The sequence below is a fragment of the Rhizophagus irregularis genome, chromosome 28, assembly GCF_026210795.1.
Source record: "Rhizophagus irregularis chromosome 28, complete sequence".
Taxonomy (NCBI): Eukaryota; Fungi; Glomeromycota; class Glomeromycetes; order Glomerales; family Glomeraceae; genus Rhizophagus; species Rhizophagus irregularis.
The window spans coordinates 1730685-1751015 of NC_089456.1; the positions used below are offsets into that span (position 1 = coordinate 1730685).

A 20331-nucleotide genomic window follows, 5' to 3' on the forward strand; every position below is an offset into this window, starting at 1 on the left:
AAAATCTAATATATTAAAAGTTTAAAAATTCTTCTTAGATATAAAATTTATATAATTTTTAAATTTGATAATATATTACTAGATTGCTTCAAATAAAAAATTAACTAAAATTCATTTAAATATAAAAAATAAGTACTTAATTACTAGTCTATATAAATAATAAACTAATTAAAAATCTGATTTTACTTAATAATCTAAAAATAAATATTTTATATATATTTAGAATATATAATTTAAGGTAATAGTGTAATGCAAATCATTTTAAAGTATTAAAATTTATTTTTGTAAAATTATTTAATTTAAAAAACTGAAAAAATGAAAAAAATAGCAAAAAATAGCTTAGAAAAAAAAAAAAAAAAAATTGTAAAAAATTAATAATTGTTTAAAATTAAAAGTTTTTACAGATTTTGAAATCATTAATTAAATATAAAAAAAATTCATATTTTTTTAATTAATTTTTCTTTAAAAAATATATTAATATCTATATAAAAGTATGTAAATATAAAATTTAAGACTTTTAGCTAGTACTTTTATAAAGTAAAAAAAAGTAATACAAATTTATTCAAATTTTGACCAATTGGCGATATTTAGGAATTGTTTGTAAAATTTTAAGTTTTATAATATTAATATTAAATATTTAAATAAAAAATAGAAAAAATATAGATTTCATATATAATTTTAATTTGTTCAATTTATAGATGGATTTGTAAAATTTTGTTTTATAAGAATCATATTAAATATTTGGATAAAAAAATTAAAAAAATTGAATCTTAAAGTTCTTTTAATAAAATTTTAAATGATTTAGTTAAAATTGATTGACTTATCTATAGGGAAATGTAAATTTCAAATTTGCTATTTATCACATGCAGATTAGCAATAATTAAGTATTAAATTTTTGCTGATTTAAATCTTTAATATGGATCAGTTTATTTATACTATTCTGTTACTTTTGATAGCCAGTTTAAACTGATTTATCAAAGTTTTAATTTATTAAGGATTTTTTATCAATAATATTGAAAACATCTTTATTATTTTCAATAAAATTAATAAAGAAAAAATATTTTGTTTGAATCTTATTACAAAAAAAATTGATAAGTTAATACATAATGCTTATTTTTTTTTTCTTATTATAAAAAAAAACTTATTTTTAAAGTTTAGTTAATATTGCAGATACTATTTGTTATCAAATAATATAAAATAAGATTTCCTGGATATTGCTCTGGTTTGGCAAAGATCTGTCCTTTTGAATTCTAAGTATTTCTTCTTTTTGAAAATAAAAGAGTTAATAAAATATTAGCTTTAAACCATTTTTTGAATTACCTACTGCAATAAGAAATTCTATATATATTGCAGGTCATAGTACCTGGGTATAATAATGACCTTGTACTACTATGTCTATAACTCAAATTTTTATTATAACGGCATTATTTAAAGGCTTGTATAATAATCAGAAAATTTATTTACATATAATTTCTGGTAAAAAAGGGGAATACTATACATGGGGGTACTATGGCCTGCCAATATTTTGGTCATGTGCAACATATATATGGAAAATCTTACCACACTACCCTGTGATGTTTTGTCACTTTGTCCCGTAATAACCTGTTTACGTTTTTTATTATGTTTCTGAGGGACAGGTTTTTTGCTAACCTGATCTCTATTTGTCACCGAATTATATGTCACCATACTACACGTTTAAAGTACTATTTATATTGTGACAGGGTAGTGTTACACTTTTACTAATAAATGGTAGGGGGTCTAAAAACATTCTCAGATTTTAACCCCTATTAAAGGTCTTGTTTCACGAACAGTCAACTGGTTTGTTGATAATTGATATTGATTTTAAATCTGGTATTACATATAAATCTGTTCATAGGTCATCCGCCATCCAGATGGATCTAACAGAAATCGGATTCGGATGACCGCTCCCGCTCAGATAAACCGAAAAAAATTCAGATAAATTGATGAAAGTAGGTTTATTATCTATTTATATAATATATTATATTATTTATTATCAAATTATTTTTTATACATAAAAAAAAAAAAGAAAAATATTACAAGCGAAATAGAATCTAATTAATTATAATAATAATAATAAATTTTTATATTTGATGTTAACTATTGGCCCAAATATGTTCAAGAGGAACCTTACTTAATTGACCACTAGAAACCAATTCTTTAGCTTTTTTCTCATAAATAGCCCAGGCCCTTTCTTTTTCACCACCATTATAAGCCCTCTTTAGATAAAGATCACCCTTAATAAAATCTGGTTTTACATCATAAAGTCCATTAATATATATTTTACCTAAAATATACATAGCGCTAACATATCTTTTTTTATTTGCAGCAGATGTTAATCTATTAATACCTTTCTCAATCCTTTCTTCATTACTTAAATTTGAATGTTCAAGTAAAAATTTACCGTAAACGGTTTCCCAATAACCATCATCAAGTATATAATCAGCACATGATTTATAATAATGATCAGCCAATTCATAATTTTTTAAATATTCGTAACAGAAACCCATCCAATATAATACATCGTAATCTATTGTAATTGATTGTTTCGAAATTGGTTCTAAAATTGATAAAGCTTCAGAATATTTGGATAACTTTGCGTATGACTTTGCTTTAATTATTTGCTCTTTACTATTATTAATAAAGGAGAGGAAAGAAAGAATTAGAGATTTTTTAATTAAAATAAAGATTAAAATCACGCGGTTTTGGAAAGAAAAAAACTTACTCGAAGTCTGTTACCGTAAATATAAATTCCAAAGATGGTTCATTTTGTTTTTCTGAAGTTAAATCGACTGACTTATCACCATTCTTATTATTCTTTCTTTTTATCTTACTATCAAATAAAATAAATAAATATTAAAATTACGATTATTTCAAAAAAAGAATAGTCTTTTCAGTCACAAAACAATCTAAGAATTAATAATGTACATCTGAAATAATATGTACACAATATGAAAATACTTACAAAAAAATCATCACAATGTGATAAATTGAATATTTTGATTTCTTTTTCTGTGTTCCTTTCTCCTGTTTTTCGTTCGGTAATAATATTACACTCGATAAATCCAAAGAACGTTTTGATTTTGTTGATGGCATTTTATTTAATTATTTATTAATAAAAAATGGTTGAGGGAAAAAAAATATCGAACTGAAAAAAAATCTGAAAGTTATATGTATGTATATATAGAGAGAATTCTTTTATTTATCACTTTCCAAAAGAAGGATCGAATTTTCTTTAGGAAAAAAAGGGAGAGATGATTTAAAGAATACCATATACAAATTAAAAACTAATCCTAAAATTATTCTTTTATTATTTACTTTTAGAATAAGAATTAGTTAATCATTATAAAACGATTTCTATTTTTGAATTAATTGTACTGAAAAAGGGGAAATTTTTCTTTTTTTTTGCGTCAAGATTTCATCATCCCTTAATATGGTTTTTTTTTACATATAAATTGATATAATTGGTATTTCATAGTTGCCGATTTTCTTTTTCATATAATGTATACGTAATTTGTGCTTTTTTGAATTCTTATATTTTTTTTTTAAGAAACATTCAAACAAACAATTACAATATATATAATATATTAAAAAAAGCCATTCCGTATGGTTTACGACCAGATTGGGTTGTACAAATCATTTAAATAATGAATATTTAATACAGTAATTTTATATTAAGTCTCAAATTAACTTTTATATTACTTTTATATTATGAAATGATTATAAAATCCTAAATAAAGCCCTATATATGCTGTAATTGTGTAATCAGATGACTATTTTCAAATAAAATGAAAGGTAAATGACTTGTGTAATTGCATAATTTTATGTGAAAAACTCACATATATACATACTTTATACATGCGCTATACATTTATACTAATACGAACGCTATACTGTACCTTATAATTGTTTAATGAAGAAAAAATTTTAACCACCAGATTCTTATAAAAAATTCGTATTCGTCGGAGTTTTTTTATTTTTAAAAAAAAATCGTTTTAAATGTTGATGAATATCATTTCTCCTAGTGGGATTTCAATTTCAATCGTACAAAAAAATTTAAATGCATAATGTAGATTGTGATGCCAATGCGAAAGAAAATGATACAATTATGACTAAATTAATAACAAGTTTCAAATCAGGTTTAAACCAACTAAAAATTTTTTTAACGATGCGGCTTAAACAAAAAAAGCAAATTTAAAATATCTCTGATTGCATATTCAAAGTTCATAAATTCTCCGAATGGTTGTCATATATTATATTAAATTGGGATAATAATTTCAGTCCAGAAAAATCAAGTTTCTTAATTAAAAAATTTTTTTAGAAATTTCGAATTTTTTCACGAAATAATGATAGAATTTATCTCACAATGGCGTTCTTCATGCATATATCTTTAATCTTTTATTTTTTGCCTCATTTATCGGCCCCAAATTTTAATATTTCTAATTATGGTGCCTGTGGCAAAATCGTACGTAGGCTTAATTTAATCTTATGCATTTCTATGTACGATTACGAATCTTTAATTTATCACGTGTAATGTCAAATAAATTAAACTGCACGTGACCATCAGTTGGTTTTATTTTGATGGATTTTTTTTTTTTAAAATAAAAAATAAATATGTATATTAATATATACAGAAGTTTTTCCTTTTCCTTTTCCTTTCCTTTTCTTTTTAAAGATGTGATTTACTCAATTCTCGGTCTTTTATGCTGTATACCTTCTCTTGGATCACGATTGTCTGGTCGAATTAATCCATTTAATCCAGCTGTAAAATCAAAATTAACTAATTCTCCTTCTTCGGAAGGTCTATCCAAATCTGTATGTGGTGGTCGATTAAAATCCCATTCGCCTCTATCACGATCCCTATCACGATCCCTATCTCTATTATCCCTACCTCTATCCCAATCTCTACCTCTATTTCGTGGTTGATTACGTCCACCTCCTCCTCCGCCTGCACGTTTATTGCCATCTTGATTTCTAGGTCTACCATTATCACGATCTTGACGTCCTTCTTGATCTCGCCAACTATCCCGTCTTGGAAATTTAGAATTACGTCTTTGTGGAGGTCGCGGTCGATCATTTTGTTGTAACATAGTTTGAGGTGATAGTGGTAATGGTGGTCTTGGTGACCTGGAATCATATTGTAACATAAATTGTTCATTTCCTCCACCATTACTACCGTATCTTAATTGTCGTTCTCTCTGTGAAAATTGTATGTTGTTATATATCCCATCATCTTCATTCTTCTTTGAAGAGTCTTCTTGTTTTATTGATACCTGAAAATCTTGCTTTATATTATTCGGCAGGAATCCCCCAGATTGCATTGAATCTAATACGTATGGTTGTGGTGGTCGTTCGTATGGTCTGAATGTTTCCAAATCTATCAACTTTTTTTCATCATTCATTGGAACCTGGAAAAGGAGGACGTGAGTTAACTTTTCTTGTGACGAGACCGTAAGTGTTTTTTAAAAGATACTAGCTATACATTTAATACTTACATATGTGTTGGGATTCTTTTCATCCTGTATCCACGTGTAACTGCTCAAATTTGGCTCTTCATCCTCTTTATAATACATTGTATCCCTTAAAGAAGAAAAAAAAAGTAGAAAAAAAATATATATATAATAATACGTTAATTAAAAATTATAGATAAAAGAAAAAGAAAAAAAGAAAAAATTTTTTCCGTACCAATCAATAATCTTTATCTTTCCAAAATTCTTATTGACCGTTAATTCTAGAGACTCTTCATGTACTCTGGTTTCACTATTCATATATTCATAAATAAATCGAATTGGTTATAAATTAAAGAATTTTTTTTTTTTTAATAAATTAATAGATTAATAATTACCCAAGAGTGATTTGTACAATATCTCCACCTTGATAATACTGTCCATTTTCCCAAATCACCAAAGTACAAACAGCGGTTTCATCTGCAACAAGGAAACTATGAAGTTCCACTTCTTGCTGAGTTTTTAACGTGCGACGTGATACTAGATTTAATAAACGAAAAAGGAAAGGTTAATCTGAAAATAAATAAAATAAAATAACAAATCTAAATAAGATTCTATATGCTTACAATGTTGAAGTATGATACATGTTATATCAAAACCACGTATCCATGGCCTTAATTCTCTTATTTTTAGTACACCGTTTCTTTGGATAGGAATTGGTTTTTGAATAATGGAATTATTATTTCCATATCTCTGCTGTATAATTGGTGGTGGTGCCGATGCGCTTGTTTCGATTAAAGAATTAACCGACATGACGTATCTATCTTAAAAATTATTTTTTGGAGATCTGCAAAAAAAATTATGGTAAATGGAAGGGTCTATTTATAAGAATTTTTTGATGATTGTGTAACAAATTTATTGTTTGTTGATCGACAGTGATTGGCTGAAATCATTACTAATCCGTTTTGTGTAGCATAGCTCGATCAATTGCATAATTTTTCCCAAATAACACAAAATTTACCGATACAATAAGTTTCTGCAAAAACAGTTAAAAGATAGTTTACAAAAACAATAATAATCTCTTTATTTGTTGACTAACTAACCGCATATATACAGGTTTAAATTAATACATAAATTTAAAAATTCTTATTTTTAATTTTTTTTAATTTTTTTTTTTAAAAAAAAAATTTAATGCTTTACTTTTCTTTCTTTTTTTTTATTTTATGCAATTTATCTTACACACAATGCATTTATAAATTTGCATATGAAATTTTCCGTAAATTGCCCTAAAATGCTTAGGAGTTAGGATTCTAAATTCGAAAATTGGAACATAACTTTAATAAATTAATTTCATTTCATAAATTCAATTTAATAAAAATTTTAATTGCTTACCTATATAAAAAAAAAAAATATTATAATACATATTTAACCGAGGAAGCTATCTAATCCTTCATATAAAGCATTTGAATGAATAGAATTAATAAATTCGTCAATATGCTTCCTTTTATGTCTTTGTAAACTACTTGCGGTAGTAAATGCTTTTGTACATCCTAGTTCATCACATAGATAAGGTTTTTCTCCTGTATGAGACCTCTCATGATCCCTTAAATGACCCGAATGAGTAAATTTTCTCCCACATTCGGGAAAACTACAAACCATTAATTTATTTCCGGTATGTAATCTCTGATGAGTTCTTAAATCATTCATTCTACTAAAAGTTCTGCCGCATCTTGGTTCTTCACATTTCCATGGTTTCTCATCTAAATGTGTGTATTTATGAGTTTGTAAACTTTTGATTGTTGCGAATGCTTTATTACATCCAACTTCATCACAAGCATAAATTTTCTCCAAATTATGATTTTTCTTGTGTCTGAATAAAACATCCGACCTTTTAAATGTTTTACCACATCCAGGCAAATCACAAACGAACGGTTTATCCTCAGAATGTGTACTCTTATGTTTTTTTAAATTTCCCAATAAAGCAAATGCTTTATTACATCCATCTACTTCACAAACGAATGGTTTCTCATCTGAATGAGTACGTTCGTGAATTTGTAAATTACCTAATTGACTAAATTTCTTGCCACATTCTTTACAATCATAAGGCCTTTCTCCTGTATGAACTCTACGATGATTTTGTAAATGGCTCATTTTAGAAAACTTCTTGTTACACTCAGCAAATTCACATTTGAAATACAATTCTCCCGTATGTTTACGCTTATGAGTTTTTAAATCGTCAAGACGCTTGAATGCTTTGTTACATCCAGGTTCATTACATTCATAAGGTTTATCCTCTGAATGAATACATTTATGAACTTGTAAACTACTTGATGTATAAAATGATTTTTCACATCCGGGTTCATCACAAACATAAGGTCTTTCTCCATTATGACTTCTTTCATGTACTTTTAATCCGTGTAAAGTAGCATAAGACTTTTCGCATCCATCTTCATTGCATTTAAATGGCCTTTCACCAGTATGTGAACGTTGATGAATCACTAAATTATTTTCTGTACTAAATGATTTATCGCATCCAGGTTCATCACATACGTAAGGTTTCTCTCCATGATAATTTCGCTCATGTGCTTTTAACCCATGTAACGTAGTATAAGTCTTTGTACATCCATCTTCATTGCATTTAAATGGCCTTTCAGTATGTGAACGTTGATGAGTTGCTAAATTATCTTCTGTATCAGATGATTTATCACATTCAGGTTCATCGCACCTATGTTCCTTATTAGATATATTAAAATTATTATGAGTGTTTTTTATTCTTTTTGCAGGATGATTGAACTCAGGTTTATTTTCATCAATTTCTTGTTCTTCATCTTCATCCATTGTATTTAACGTATCCATTGTATCTTCTTGAGTTTCCATTTCTCTTACAGTAATATCCGAAATATTATCATCATAATCTTCAATACGATCTATTTCCATATCTTCAGTTAAATAATTAGGCAAATTCATTTTTCTATTCACCAAATCATCAATCTTTTGTAACGTGTTTTGTAATTTTTCTTCTTCATTTTCAGCTTGCAAGGTTTGTTCTAATCTTAAGAGAGGTCTTGTGATAAATGTTGGATAAACGTCAAAATTTTCAGCATTTTCGGCGAAATTAATATGATTAACTTCATTTTTATTTCTTAGGAGTCTATTTTCTGAGGATGAAAAATCTTGAGAAGAATTAAAAGTATTATCTGAATTAATGATGTTACTAACAAACGAATCAATCTGACCTAATAAATTCAATCCTGAAAAATTTTTTTCATCATCAATTATACGATTTTTTTCTTTAGATGAACTATCTAACCGATTCATTATACTATCTCTAGAATTATTTGTATTTGGAACATTATCAGAACCTTTTCTTTTATTATTTTCAAGAGAATAACCTGAGATATTAATATTAGAACCTATCGAAGTATGAACTATATTTTTATTCCTCGAACGACCACCTTTTTTTTTATTGTTTTTTTTAAAAAAAAAAATGATAAAAAAAAATGATAAAAATAAAAAAAAAGAATAAGCAATTATTTTACTAATTACATATTGTTATTACTTGTTTCAAATAAATAGGAGAAAGAGCGAAAAAAAAAAAGAATTTAGAACGTTATATTTTTGATACCTGACGCCATATTTTAACAATGATGTTTGTACAAATGTCGAATGTCGACGGGAGAGAGAAGGTTGATCCACAATGGTGTACAAAATTTTGCATTCTTATTTGGGCTTTGTTGGCTTATATATGAACATTTGGTTTTTTGCAGTACAACATATTTTTTTGACGCTCTCTTCTAAAATAATCCCAACCTTAAAAAAATGACGATCCAAAAAATTGTGGAAATCATGTGATTATGATTAGTCTCCTTTAGCAATTCATTTCCTTTTGAAATTCATTTATGTCTAATCCGGTAACCCATATTAGCCTTCATATATCTTTATATTATACATGTGTCTTGTACAAAGAAACAGGCATATTGTAACTTGTGCCTTTTATAGTTAATGCTTCGAGTTGGCATATTAAAAAATTACTATAAACAAATTCATTTTGGAGTAAACACTCATTTATTGAGTCGATCAGTTAGAACTTTTTATTTAAAATAACAGATAAGCTAAAATAACATATGTAACACAAGTTCAAAAAATCTAATCCGCTTAAGCGAAGACCCTGATCCAAACAAAAAGTGATACGAGTCAGATTGTTACAAAATACAAATAAAAATAGCGCAATTAGATTTATTACAAACAGTATCTATAGTTAATTTTTTTTCATAAATAAGCTCGGGATACATTAAAATGAATAATAATTCTTAATTATTTGAAACTATCATCAAAGTACAATTTTATAATTGAATTAACATTCATTTTTTTTCATTTATGTAACGAAGAATTCTTCTTTTTTTCTTTATAAAAATTAGATTATTTTTGATATTTACTCAATTAACCCATTTATGTTTACGGCTAAGTTCTTATGATTATAAAAAATATCATGTGGGTATTAATAAGTTGTGCATGTCCTTTTTCCTAATTGATGATATTCATCGACATAAAGATTATCACATTTATATAACTGCCCCCTATCCTGATAATCTGAGTTGGGGTCTCACCTGTTGGCGGAACTTTTTATACATTATATATAGAACTTAGAATTTTGTATATTGGAATTAGATAATCCGAAATACATCGGATGAAATACAATTTATCGTACTTATAATGAGGTTATGTAAGTATTCTTCGTCTGCGCAGTATTAATTTATTGCATGTTTCAATAACAGTACCACAACATTCACGTATATGCATGCTTAACAACATTATAAGCATTAATAACGTTGAAAATGTGAAAATCAATCAACATCCTTTTAAAGCACAGTATTAATCGATGGAATTATTTGGTATGTAACTCTTTATAGGAGAATAGTTTTGCTGCATATTTTTGTTAGTCTTTAATTCGATAGTTTATCACTTTACAGTATTGAAGAATGTTTTATGGCAAATTCATGTTGATGTATGAACTCAGGTCCTGCTAAGGCCGTAAGTTTTTTTTTATTTAAATACGGATGTTAGTTTGTCAAACCGGCCAACAATAATGTGGATAACATACCATTCAATTTGTCGGAACACATAAAGACGAGATATAGTAAGGGTTGATGTTGTATCAACAATAATGAGAATTTCACTAAAGATAGTATTTATGTACTAAAAGATCCAAGCTGTTTTCTATTTCAAAAAAAAAACGCAACCGACAAAAACATGTCATCCGATTGTAGAAAGATGAATCACAACTTGTCGGATTCTTCACAACATTACACGTCGAAAGGAAGTACTAGCAACTATAAATGGCGACTAGTGTGACAAAAGTGTAAAATGATACGTAAATCTGAAAATATATTAATTAAAGGAATAGTTTTATTATTAGTTTACTAGACGTTTCAAACGGATTTTTTATAGAAAATCATTAGCGTCGGGTTTATAGTGCATATAAATTTTAATATTGACATATATAGATGAATGATATAATTTGATTTTATCAAGCATAAATGAAAGAAATGTATCTAGAGTAAAAATGTTGGATTTAGGAGGATGACAAGAAAACGTTGGTAAAGAAGTCAACTATGAAACAAGTTACGATTGATTACAATTATATGACTATAATATCACATCAAACGGAATGACAACTCATTAAATTTAGCAGTAGCAAGTTTTTGTCCAAATCTTATAAAGTTTTCTACTAGAATTGAACATGATGGGGCAAGAACATTAAAATTGATTCTTAATAGTTAGAGAATATCAAGATTTTTTATGAAAACGGCATATATGTACGGTATATTTTTCTTTTGTACAAAAATTTTATTAAGTAAAGTATTGGGTTAAAGGATTTTTTTAGCACAAATAATATTTCAGGAGAAATAAATGTTATGAAGTAATAATAAAGTACAATTTATAAGACAAATTATTTGGATTGATGATAGCCCTTTGCACAAGAAGCTGCTTTACTTTATTATTGAAGTCAAATATGAAGGATTACCTCATATGCTAAAATTTTAAATATTAGATAGAAAATTTGTTATTGGTTATGTTGTTGAATCTTTTCAATATCCAGATCATAATTGGTGAGCATGTTTAAATTACGAGAATAGATTTTTTATTTTTATTTTTAACGCGTTTGTTATTAAAAAATAATTTTATTAATCCTTTCATCCTCTTTCTTTTTCATATAAGAGTAATTGGTAATGCGTTAAAATAGGCATATCTTGATACCAGTGTTAATGTTTCGCGCATTTGTAAGGTGTAAGGTGACAAAAGGGAATAAACACTCAAATACCGCAATACCGCTTTTCGTTGGATTTGGACTGTAAATTATTATGGGTAGAATATAATAATTTATTTCGATTGAATTAAAGCAAGTTTTGAATCTGTAAGAGATAGCAAAAGGGATGATATATGCGTCTCCTTGGTTACATTTCTTAACATCGAGATGATGTTTGCGTTTCATACATATGGACCAGAGCTGAGGCCATGGACTGATCGGTCCACCCCCTATTAAAATATTATATTTTACATTACCGATATTGGTGATGACACTGTTGCGGCCGATATTGGTGATGCGATATTGGTGATGTGATATTGGTGATGGCACTGTTGCGGCCGATCCTTAAAGTACAGATCTTCTCTTACTTTTAATTAATAGGAAAGAATTTTATAACGAGAAACAATTAATAATATTGAATGATTAGCATAATATACCTTTATTATGTTAAATGTCAAGAAGTCAGTATTAAGAAGTTAATAAATTAAATTTATAAAAAAAAATAAATGGAGATAAAAAGGGTCTATACAAAATTTGATACTACTTTTACGTTTAATTTGGGATGGTACGATGGAAGCATACTTGTGAATTATAGTTATAGAGGCAATTCTACTTAATTTATGAGTTGAGGTGGGCAAGAACTTCAAATGAAATGTTACAATTAATTTAACAGAGATTGCCACAACGTAATTATAATAGGTGTTGATAATGATATTAATAGATACGTTATGTAAAATGCTTGACTATATTGACTATACCAAGAAAATAAAATTTAATTTGCTATAATTTTTTGGAACAAACATGTTTATGATCTGATCTTTAAATTTCTCTCCTTGTAAATGATTCTAGATTTTTGAGACGTCTTAAATATATACGATAAAAATAATTTTTTTTTTATTTTACTTTTATACAGACCTGGTTACAAAATTGAAATTAATGATACATTTATAAATATTTTAATTTTTGCCATTGATGTTGGACAAATTGATATATTCTAGTAAATTACATTCTAAGAACTTCATTAACTATCAATGACGCCTGGTTCAATTCCACCTGTATAAAATTTAGGAAATTAGTTAAAATTTTCATAAACCGAAAAACAAGGACATTCCAACATAGAATTGGCTTGGAACAGTCTTTAATAATCATAAATATATTAACCTGTCAAGAATTCAACACATTTTTGACCAACCCATGCATCATCAACATCATAATCTGCTGCTGTCAAATACTTTTGTGCAAGTTCAGAAGAGAAAATCCGCTTGTCCCGACGTAAATTAACAATTTCTTTGACTACGCCACTATCAAATTCTGGATGTGCCTGAAATGTGAGCACGTGATCATCTTTGATCATTCCTTGGATAGGACATATTTCAGTAAAACCAATATTGGAAAACTCTGGAGGAATACTAGAAACAATATCCTATAAAAAAAATTATTAAATTATTAAATTATTAAATTGTTCGAAGAAATTTTTATAGAATAAAACTTACTTTATGCATTTCTTGAAGTCGCTTTTAAATAGAAAATATAGAAATAATTTAAAAATTGTAAACTCGTAAATATCAAAGTAAAAAAACAACATTTTAATCTATTTAATGAAACATACCACACTTTTTCTATTAGTCTTAAGAATTTCCTTTCCAATATCTGTTAAAGAAACCTCCGTGACTGCAACCTAAATATGTAATTAATCTTTGTGCGAAAATTGAAAAAATCAAGATAACAAATTGAATTTTAATTTACCTCCCAACCTAAGGGATTCTTAATAACTTGACCACCTCTTGCCCTGGCAATAATCTGATGTCCGAAACAAATTCCAACCATCCTAACTTCTGGACGTTTTTCTATAACTGAGCTTACAAATTCAACTAAACTATTAATCCAAGGAATATCTTCATGTGCTGACGCGGCTTTAGGAATAAACGCGTTTTTAGTTTATATTTGAGAAATAATATTTAATTCAGTCTGATTCATACCGGAACCGGTAATAACTATTCCTTCGGTATCGAGTAATTCTTGTTCACTGGGATATTCCTTTTTTGTTACGTCATAAGGTTTAATATCCAAAGCAATTTGTTTTTTACTAGAAACAACACCTTTTTGTAAAAATTTTGTGAATTGAGTATAATAGTCTCCATATTTCTCTACGATGTTTGGATGTGGCGTATCAGCAATAAGAAGAGCCGTCCTAAAAATTTTTTGCGATCGCATAATTAATGAAACATTTACAGCAGAGAGAAGTATGATCACGCGCTTTGATTGATTAAAAAACTTTATTCATTGCGTAACCATACCACCATACCCAGTGTGATGTGCAACTCCGTGGAATTTTATGAGTATTATTAATGTAAATTGGCATAGATTCCGATAGATTCCTGCAAATTCCATGGGAATTTCCATACCTGGTTCGCGAGACGCGTATATAATTTATCCGTCGGATCGATCCTATATATAATATATTAAGATCTATTTTAATTTATACTTTTTGAACGGACGCTCCCGTCTCCCGGCCATTCTATTTTTAGTAATATATTAATTAAATTGTACTAAAAGTCCAAAAGTACTATACTATCTGCTGCTATTAATTAAAAAAAAATTCTAGGTTGTAATCTCTTAAATCAATTAAAATTACTATGCTAGTATTCATAAATTACAAGAATAAAGCTTTTTTTTTTATAATAAATCATTAACTATTTAACTAGAGCAGTTACAATAAAATAAATGCTAAATCTTGATAGTTTAATAGTTTAGATAAAAAGAGACTATATCAGATATTCCAAATTTCGCGATTGGATCAGCCTAAATAAGTTAATGATTTACATATATGTTTAACAGTTGATTCAACAACTACTGACGCGAAATTTTGTATTAACTTCTCCCCGTCTATCTTTAGAACAATTTCCCTTGCTTCAACTTTTACCTGATGCACCGAAACATTTTAAATCTCTGCGTTTACTTTCTATCCCAATTGGGTCCTTTTTGTAGCTTTTAATTTATAAGTAATTTATATTTATTTAAGAGATTATAACCTAGAGAGTTTTTTGGTAATTAATTAAATATTATAATTTATTTAATATTACTAAAACTGGGGGGACCTAAACTTTTTGGTCGGGAGTGTGTATTTAATTTTTATTTTATTAATGATGAGGAACTGATTATGAGAACAAGCTAACAATGCTCTTGTATTTTACTTGAAAGGGCGGGTAAATAGTTATGATCCCTCGCATAACTTATTAGCGCTCAGATTTTATTAAAGATTCAGGAGGCGAAGACACACACATTGTATTTCCTTGGAATTTCTCTTAACCACAAGGTCTCATTTACTCTCAACAACAAAATCTCTTAAAAGGTAATTTTTTTTAAAATTTTTCCATTTTCTCGTCTGGCAAGTTGCCAAGGTTAACCTTTTTTGCATTTTTTAGACTGATCACTTTCTAAAGAAAGCAAAAGAACTTTTAATTGACCAGAAATTTTCACTGCTTTAAAAGAAAAGGTATCTTAGTAAAGGAAAGTAACTCCTCATTTGCTTTCTGATTTAGGAGAATTGCTGTGGAGAAAAAATGTTCTGTGTTGCCTGAAGAATAGTAGTATTTCTGATCCGAGTTGAATTGAGTTTGAGATGGAGAAAGGTTATTATTATTTAATGAATCGGCCTTCCGTAACCTACGCGAACAGGTTTGTTCGTGTCTACTCCAAGCTTACAATTCGGGTGCTCTAACTTTGTTGGTAAAGTCCTTGTTTAAAAAATTATTTGTCGGTTTAGAAGATTATTTATGTTATCACATGTAAGTAGCTTTTATTTAATGTGATGTTTTATGTTCAGTGATACTGCATATTAATTAAGTTTTATCTGTTTGTCATAAGTTAAATCTCTGACCTTTAACATTTAATGCCATTAGGATAAGCCCTGGCACAACCTTATTGTTGAAGTTGCGTATAGCGAAAGCAGTATGTTCTATAATGAATTCTAAACCCGATTCTGGGAAGGTAGTAAGTATAAGGAATTATTGAATTATCTATAATTAAATATTAAAAATACATTATTTTTATTATTTTTAGTCGATCAACACGACATTTGACATTTTCAAGAAATGCGGTTGAAATCACCCAAAGAAGAAGAAATATAAGAGGGAAATTTGCAACATATAACATTAAATAAATTGAGATAATAACAGGATGGGACAATTGAAATTGGACTTTGACGGGACATACTGTCCTACCACAACAGTAGCAGATACCGAATTCAAATGTACCCATGTGGAGTTTAGTTTTTCAATTCAATCTTACAAAAAATTTTCAAAATAAAAGTTGTTAGTTGTAACAAATAGTATAGTATCCAATTTTATTAAAAAAAATAAAAGTTTTATGCGATAATTATATATAATGTTGTATTGAGCTTTTGATCTTTTATCCATGGTAGAGCTGATCATATATTAATCGTTTCTCAAGGTGAAGTATTTTATGTTGTTTACCTTTACCTTTATGAAAAATCCATATTATGCCATTTTCTCATATTTTTTATTCGACAATGTTGTAGTCATAGACTATTCACACATATCCAAGGTATCGGAGTGCACATTACTTTTTCTACATAACAGAAGTATCAGCTCGAATACTTATTCAATAATTTTTGTATAGAATCAAAATTACAAAGGAATAGAAGAATTTTCTAATGTTATAAGAAAATTGTTCTTATTCACGTCTCCACTGATCTTTTGCAAAAGTACTGTACTTTATAATAATAGATCAAAAAGAATAAGTGAATGAATGATATTAACATGAGGTCACACGTCACACGGATGAATAATGAAACAATCCGAGTTCAAAATATTAATTATTATATCATGTTCATTTAGTAGCAACGTAACAAATCACTGTAAATCTGTAATTTCTACATTAATATCATCAACTTGGGTGGGTATACACATATAACGACATTTTCGTCTCCAAGATCTTGAAGAACAATTTATCTTTTTTGCCAACTTTCTTATGAAAAAATTGTCATATATATATAGAAATCGTGACAACACGATTCAATGATCTGCCCCTCATAATATCACTTATGATTAAATTACATATAAGTATGTGTTATCTTATTTTATTAATTTTTATACAATAAAATAATAAAAAAATAAAAATTAATATTACACTTGGAAGAAAAAAAAAAAAAAAAATATGCACTTTTTTTTTTATCTATCAAAAATAATACTTTTTCCAATATTCTAACTATTAATAATAAACCAAAAAAAAAAAATAAAATAAATAATAAATAAAATAAAAAATAAATAATAAAAATAAAAATAAATAAAAATCAACTAAAATAAGAAAATAGTGCATTTTTTTTTTTTTTACATAGCATAAAAGAATTCATCATCATCATCATCATCATCAGAATCTTGTTTATCATTAACATTATTTTTTGTAATAACATTATTATTATTATTATTTTCTTTTATTGCACCTTGTTGTGATTCTATTGTCTTTTGTTGCATCACCTCTTGTTTAATTCTTTGTTGATCACTACCACCACTAGTACTACCACCACTAGTACTACCATTAACATTATTACTATTATTTCTGTTTCCTACATCATCATCATCATCATCAATTTTGTATCTAAATTTTTGTTCATTAATAGTAGATGGTATTTTAATTACATTACCATTTCTATCTTTTAATTCATTTGAAAAATAATAATTAGGTATAAAACTAGGATCAGCTTTTTCAACTGCTACAAATTCTGCACCTTTTACTTTACCCAATGGTTTTGTTTCACCATATACCATTTTACCATCTTTACTTATTGATATATTACGTTTAAGGTATACTGGTTTATTATTTCCATCATTATTTTCTGAATTACTAATATCTGAATTATTATCTGATGAAGGAATTGGTGAAGCAGTAATAGATTTCTTTTTAAAACGTTTAAATGATGATTGATTTTGTAAAATTTGTTTTTGTGAATTTTCACTTTCATTATTATTATTGTTATTGTTATTATTATTATTATTATTATTAACATTATTATTATTATAATCAGGACTAATTGGTACAGTTTTAATAGTATTCTGATAATTGTTGTTAGCTTGATTGACATCAACAATAGAATTTGTTTTTTGACGATTTTCATTATTAAAATTAATACCAGCTCCAGTACCAGGAGGTACATTACTTAATTTTGTACTATTCGAATAGGAAATTTGTGAAACTGGATTAACTGATGGATTAACACTACTTGAACCAAGATTCGTATTAAAAGTAGATCCACCAGCTCCTGTACCAACAAAACCTTTTCTTGGATAAAATATAAGTATTAATGCTAACCATTCTATTACTGACGCAAAATTAACATGCGCAGCCAACAGATCACTATTGAGGAGAGGAATAAAAAAAAAAAAATTATATTTTTTTAAAAAATTGACTTTATAAATTAACAAATTTTTTTTAAAAAAAATCCATAAAATAATTTACCTTGCAACCTTTGAATTATTAATAATTTTTGCGGAAGTTAAAAGATCAATGCTTAATAAATAATATGATACGGTAGTAACAATAAGTGATATAGTTAATAATTTATTCATATCAATAAAATATCTTATTTTTGCAATAATATTTGCGGAATTTTTATAAGAAGAAGTTAATTTAATTAACTCAAGGAATTTTAAATGAGTACGTATACCGAGTAATACTAAAATCAATAATTGAGTTGCATAAACCAATTGAGGTATAGCCTAATATAAATGAAAGTTAGTAAAAATTAAGAATAAAGAAGAAAAAGATTTAAATTTGAAGAATAAATTACCTCTAACAATATTTCATTTTTACTAAATACGTAAGGTAATATGGGATATATTGAAACACTTATTATTCCCCACACAATATAAACGGCAAATTCACCTCTTGAGATGAAAGATGTTTGTGCGATTGAATTTGTTAAGTAATTCCAAAAACATTGTAACAAGAACAATGTGACCCTACACGTAGTAAAAAATAAATAAATAAATAAAATCATTATTTTTAAAGTAATTTATTTAAAGAAATATAAGGAATACTCACGTTTGAAAACTTAATCCAGTCATGAATATATAATAACTTGGTATAAACCATAATTTATCATCTTCTGACCATAAATATCTTGGTTTTCCCCTTATCGCATTATTTTGAAACTTATAAAACCCTTCTATATACGTTATCTTTGTCTATAATAATAACAAACCAACGAAATAAATTAATTGTAATAATATATATAAATAAGTAGAAACGTAATTAATTACTTACAGATACAATATCATAAAATGATCCTAAAGGCAATGCAATTAATATGAATAGGGTAACAAATGATTTTAATTCTAATGACGATATGCGTTTCCAGCTTAATGAAGCAAATCTATCACACTATTTTAACCATAGAAAAAAAAAGAAAAAGAAATAAAAAAATCATTTAAAAATTATTTCAAACATTTAAATTTAAAACCAATTAATTCAAATTTTCTAATTACTTACTCTCCATACATGTACGATAAACCATATCCATATATAAATATCATGAACTGATCGTTCTATATTATCGGATTTAATATTAGTAAGCATATACATACATATACCTTGCATTATTCAATAATTATTAACTCTAAAAAAAACCCCCTCTTCCTTTCTGGTTAACTTACCAAGAAATGAATAATCGCTCAGTTGCATTATAAAGTTTTTTGGTTCCGCCATATAGCTATTAACGTATAGCAAAGTCAAAAACTAAGATACAGTTTGAAAATTGAAATCAACTTTTAAAGAAAAAAAAATATTAATATGATATTATATTTAAATAAGATATGGACGAGACAGAATAAATAAATTGGTAAAAGAATGAAGTAAAAAAAAAAATATATTAGAAAGTATATTATAAATACTTTTGGTAAGAAAGGGAAAAAAAATAAAAAGTAAAAAAAAATATTTTAACAAATAAAAAAATAAAACTAATTAATATAAAAAATAACAATATGTTAACCGTTTATTATTAGATCTTTTAGAAAATCGTTAGAACATAAAAAAAAAAACCGGAAATTACTTATTTATACAATGATTTCAGACTAACTAAAAATCGGGTAACTTACTAAATAAAGTAAATATAAAGCAAGTTTTCAATGATAATAAAAGAATAGGTAAAAATATTAAATTATCTTTTTGATAGAACATAAAAAAAAAAAAATATAAGAATAATAAAAGAATCAATTATATTATCTTTTACATGGATAATGAGAGAACAGTTATAAAAACTGCGGTAAAACATTATTAAATTATTTTAAATTAACGTCTTTAAAGTTAAAAAAACCCTTAGATAACGTAATTATGCAATGTTACACGTGGTAATGATTGTTACACTTGTTACACTACAGCACTACTCAAGGTAATTGATAATTAAAACAAAAAGGTAATGATCATTGAGTAAAAAGGAAATCATGGAATCATGATTACTATTTATGTGTATATCATAAAATGGGGTGAACAAAACCTTTTTTGTTCATTTAATTGAAATAAACGTGATTCTAAAAAAATTAT

General features: G+C 26.7%; 5 protein-coding genes across 5 annotated transcripts; 1 reads left to right on the forward strand and 4 right to left on the reverse strand.

Annotated features, from left to right (window-relative positions):
* Positions 1–2114: 2114 nt before the first annotated feature.
* Positions 2115–3693, reverse strand: OCT59_019016 (uncharacterized protein; the record flags this gene model as incomplete). Its single annotated transcript, XM_066135757.1, has 3 exons — positions 2984–3693; positions 2744–2851; positions 2115–2649 (listed from the first exon to the last, which is right to left on the reverse strand). Exons 1-3 carry the CDS (start codon positions 3112–3114, stop codon positions 2115–2117), a joined length of 774 nt encoding a protein of 257 aa, XP_066005017.1. The 5' UTR covers positions 3115–3693.
* Positions 3694–4524: 831 nt separating this feature from the next.
* Positions 4525–6351, reverse strand: OCT59_019017 (uncharacterized protein). The gene is made up of 5 exons (XM_025316316.2): positions 6092–6351; positions 5864–6005; positions 5704–5778; positions 5514–5598; positions 4525–5426 (listed from the first exon to the last, which is right to left on the reverse strand). The coding sequence occupies exons 1-5, from the start codon at positions 6276–6278 to the stop codon at positions 4701–4703; spliced, it is 1215 nt and encodes a 404-aa protein (XP_025180803.1). The 5' UTR covers positions 6279–6351; the 3' UTR covers positions 4525–4700.
* Positions 6352–12643: 6292 nt separating this feature from the next.
* Positions 12644–14007, reverse strand: OCT59_019018 (uncharacterized protein). The gene is made up of 6 exons (XM_025316314.2): positions 13752–14007; positions 13519–13685; positions 13382–13450; positions 13266–13286; positions 12934–13195; positions 12644–12825 (listed from the first exon to the last, which is right to left on the reverse strand). Exons 1-6 carry the CDS (start codon positions 13984–13986, stop codon positions 12794–12796), a joined length of 786 nt encoding a protein of 261 aa, XP_025180801.1. The 5' UTR covers positions 13987–14007; the 3' UTR covers positions 12644–12793.
* Positions 14008–15394: 1387 nt separating this feature from the next.
* OCT59_019019 (uncharacterized protein) lies at positions 15395–16542 on the forward strand (the record flags this gene model as incomplete). The annotated part of the gene is made up of 6 exons (XM_066135759.1): positions 15395–15450; positions 15675–15765; positions 15835–15871; positions 16198–16224; positions 16313–16338; positions 16414–16542. 6 exons carry the CDS (start codon positions 15395–15397, stop codon positions 16540–16542), a joined length of 366 nt encoding a protein of 121 aa, XP_066005018.1.
* A 306-nt stretch (positions 16543–16848) lies between these two features.
* Positions 16849–19473, reverse strand: OCT59_019020 (uncharacterized protein; the record flags this gene model as incomplete). The annotated part of the gene is made up of 7 exons (XM_025331105.2): positions 16849–18147; positions 18250–18509; positions 18581–18752; positions 18835–18977; positions 19057–19173; positions 19282–19337; positions 19446–19473. 7 exons carry the CDS (start codon positions 19471–19473, stop codon positions 17124–17126), a joined length of 1800 nt encoding a protein of 599 aa, XP_025180800.2. The 3' UTR covers positions 16849–17123.
* Positions 19474–20331: the final 858 nt, after the last annotated feature.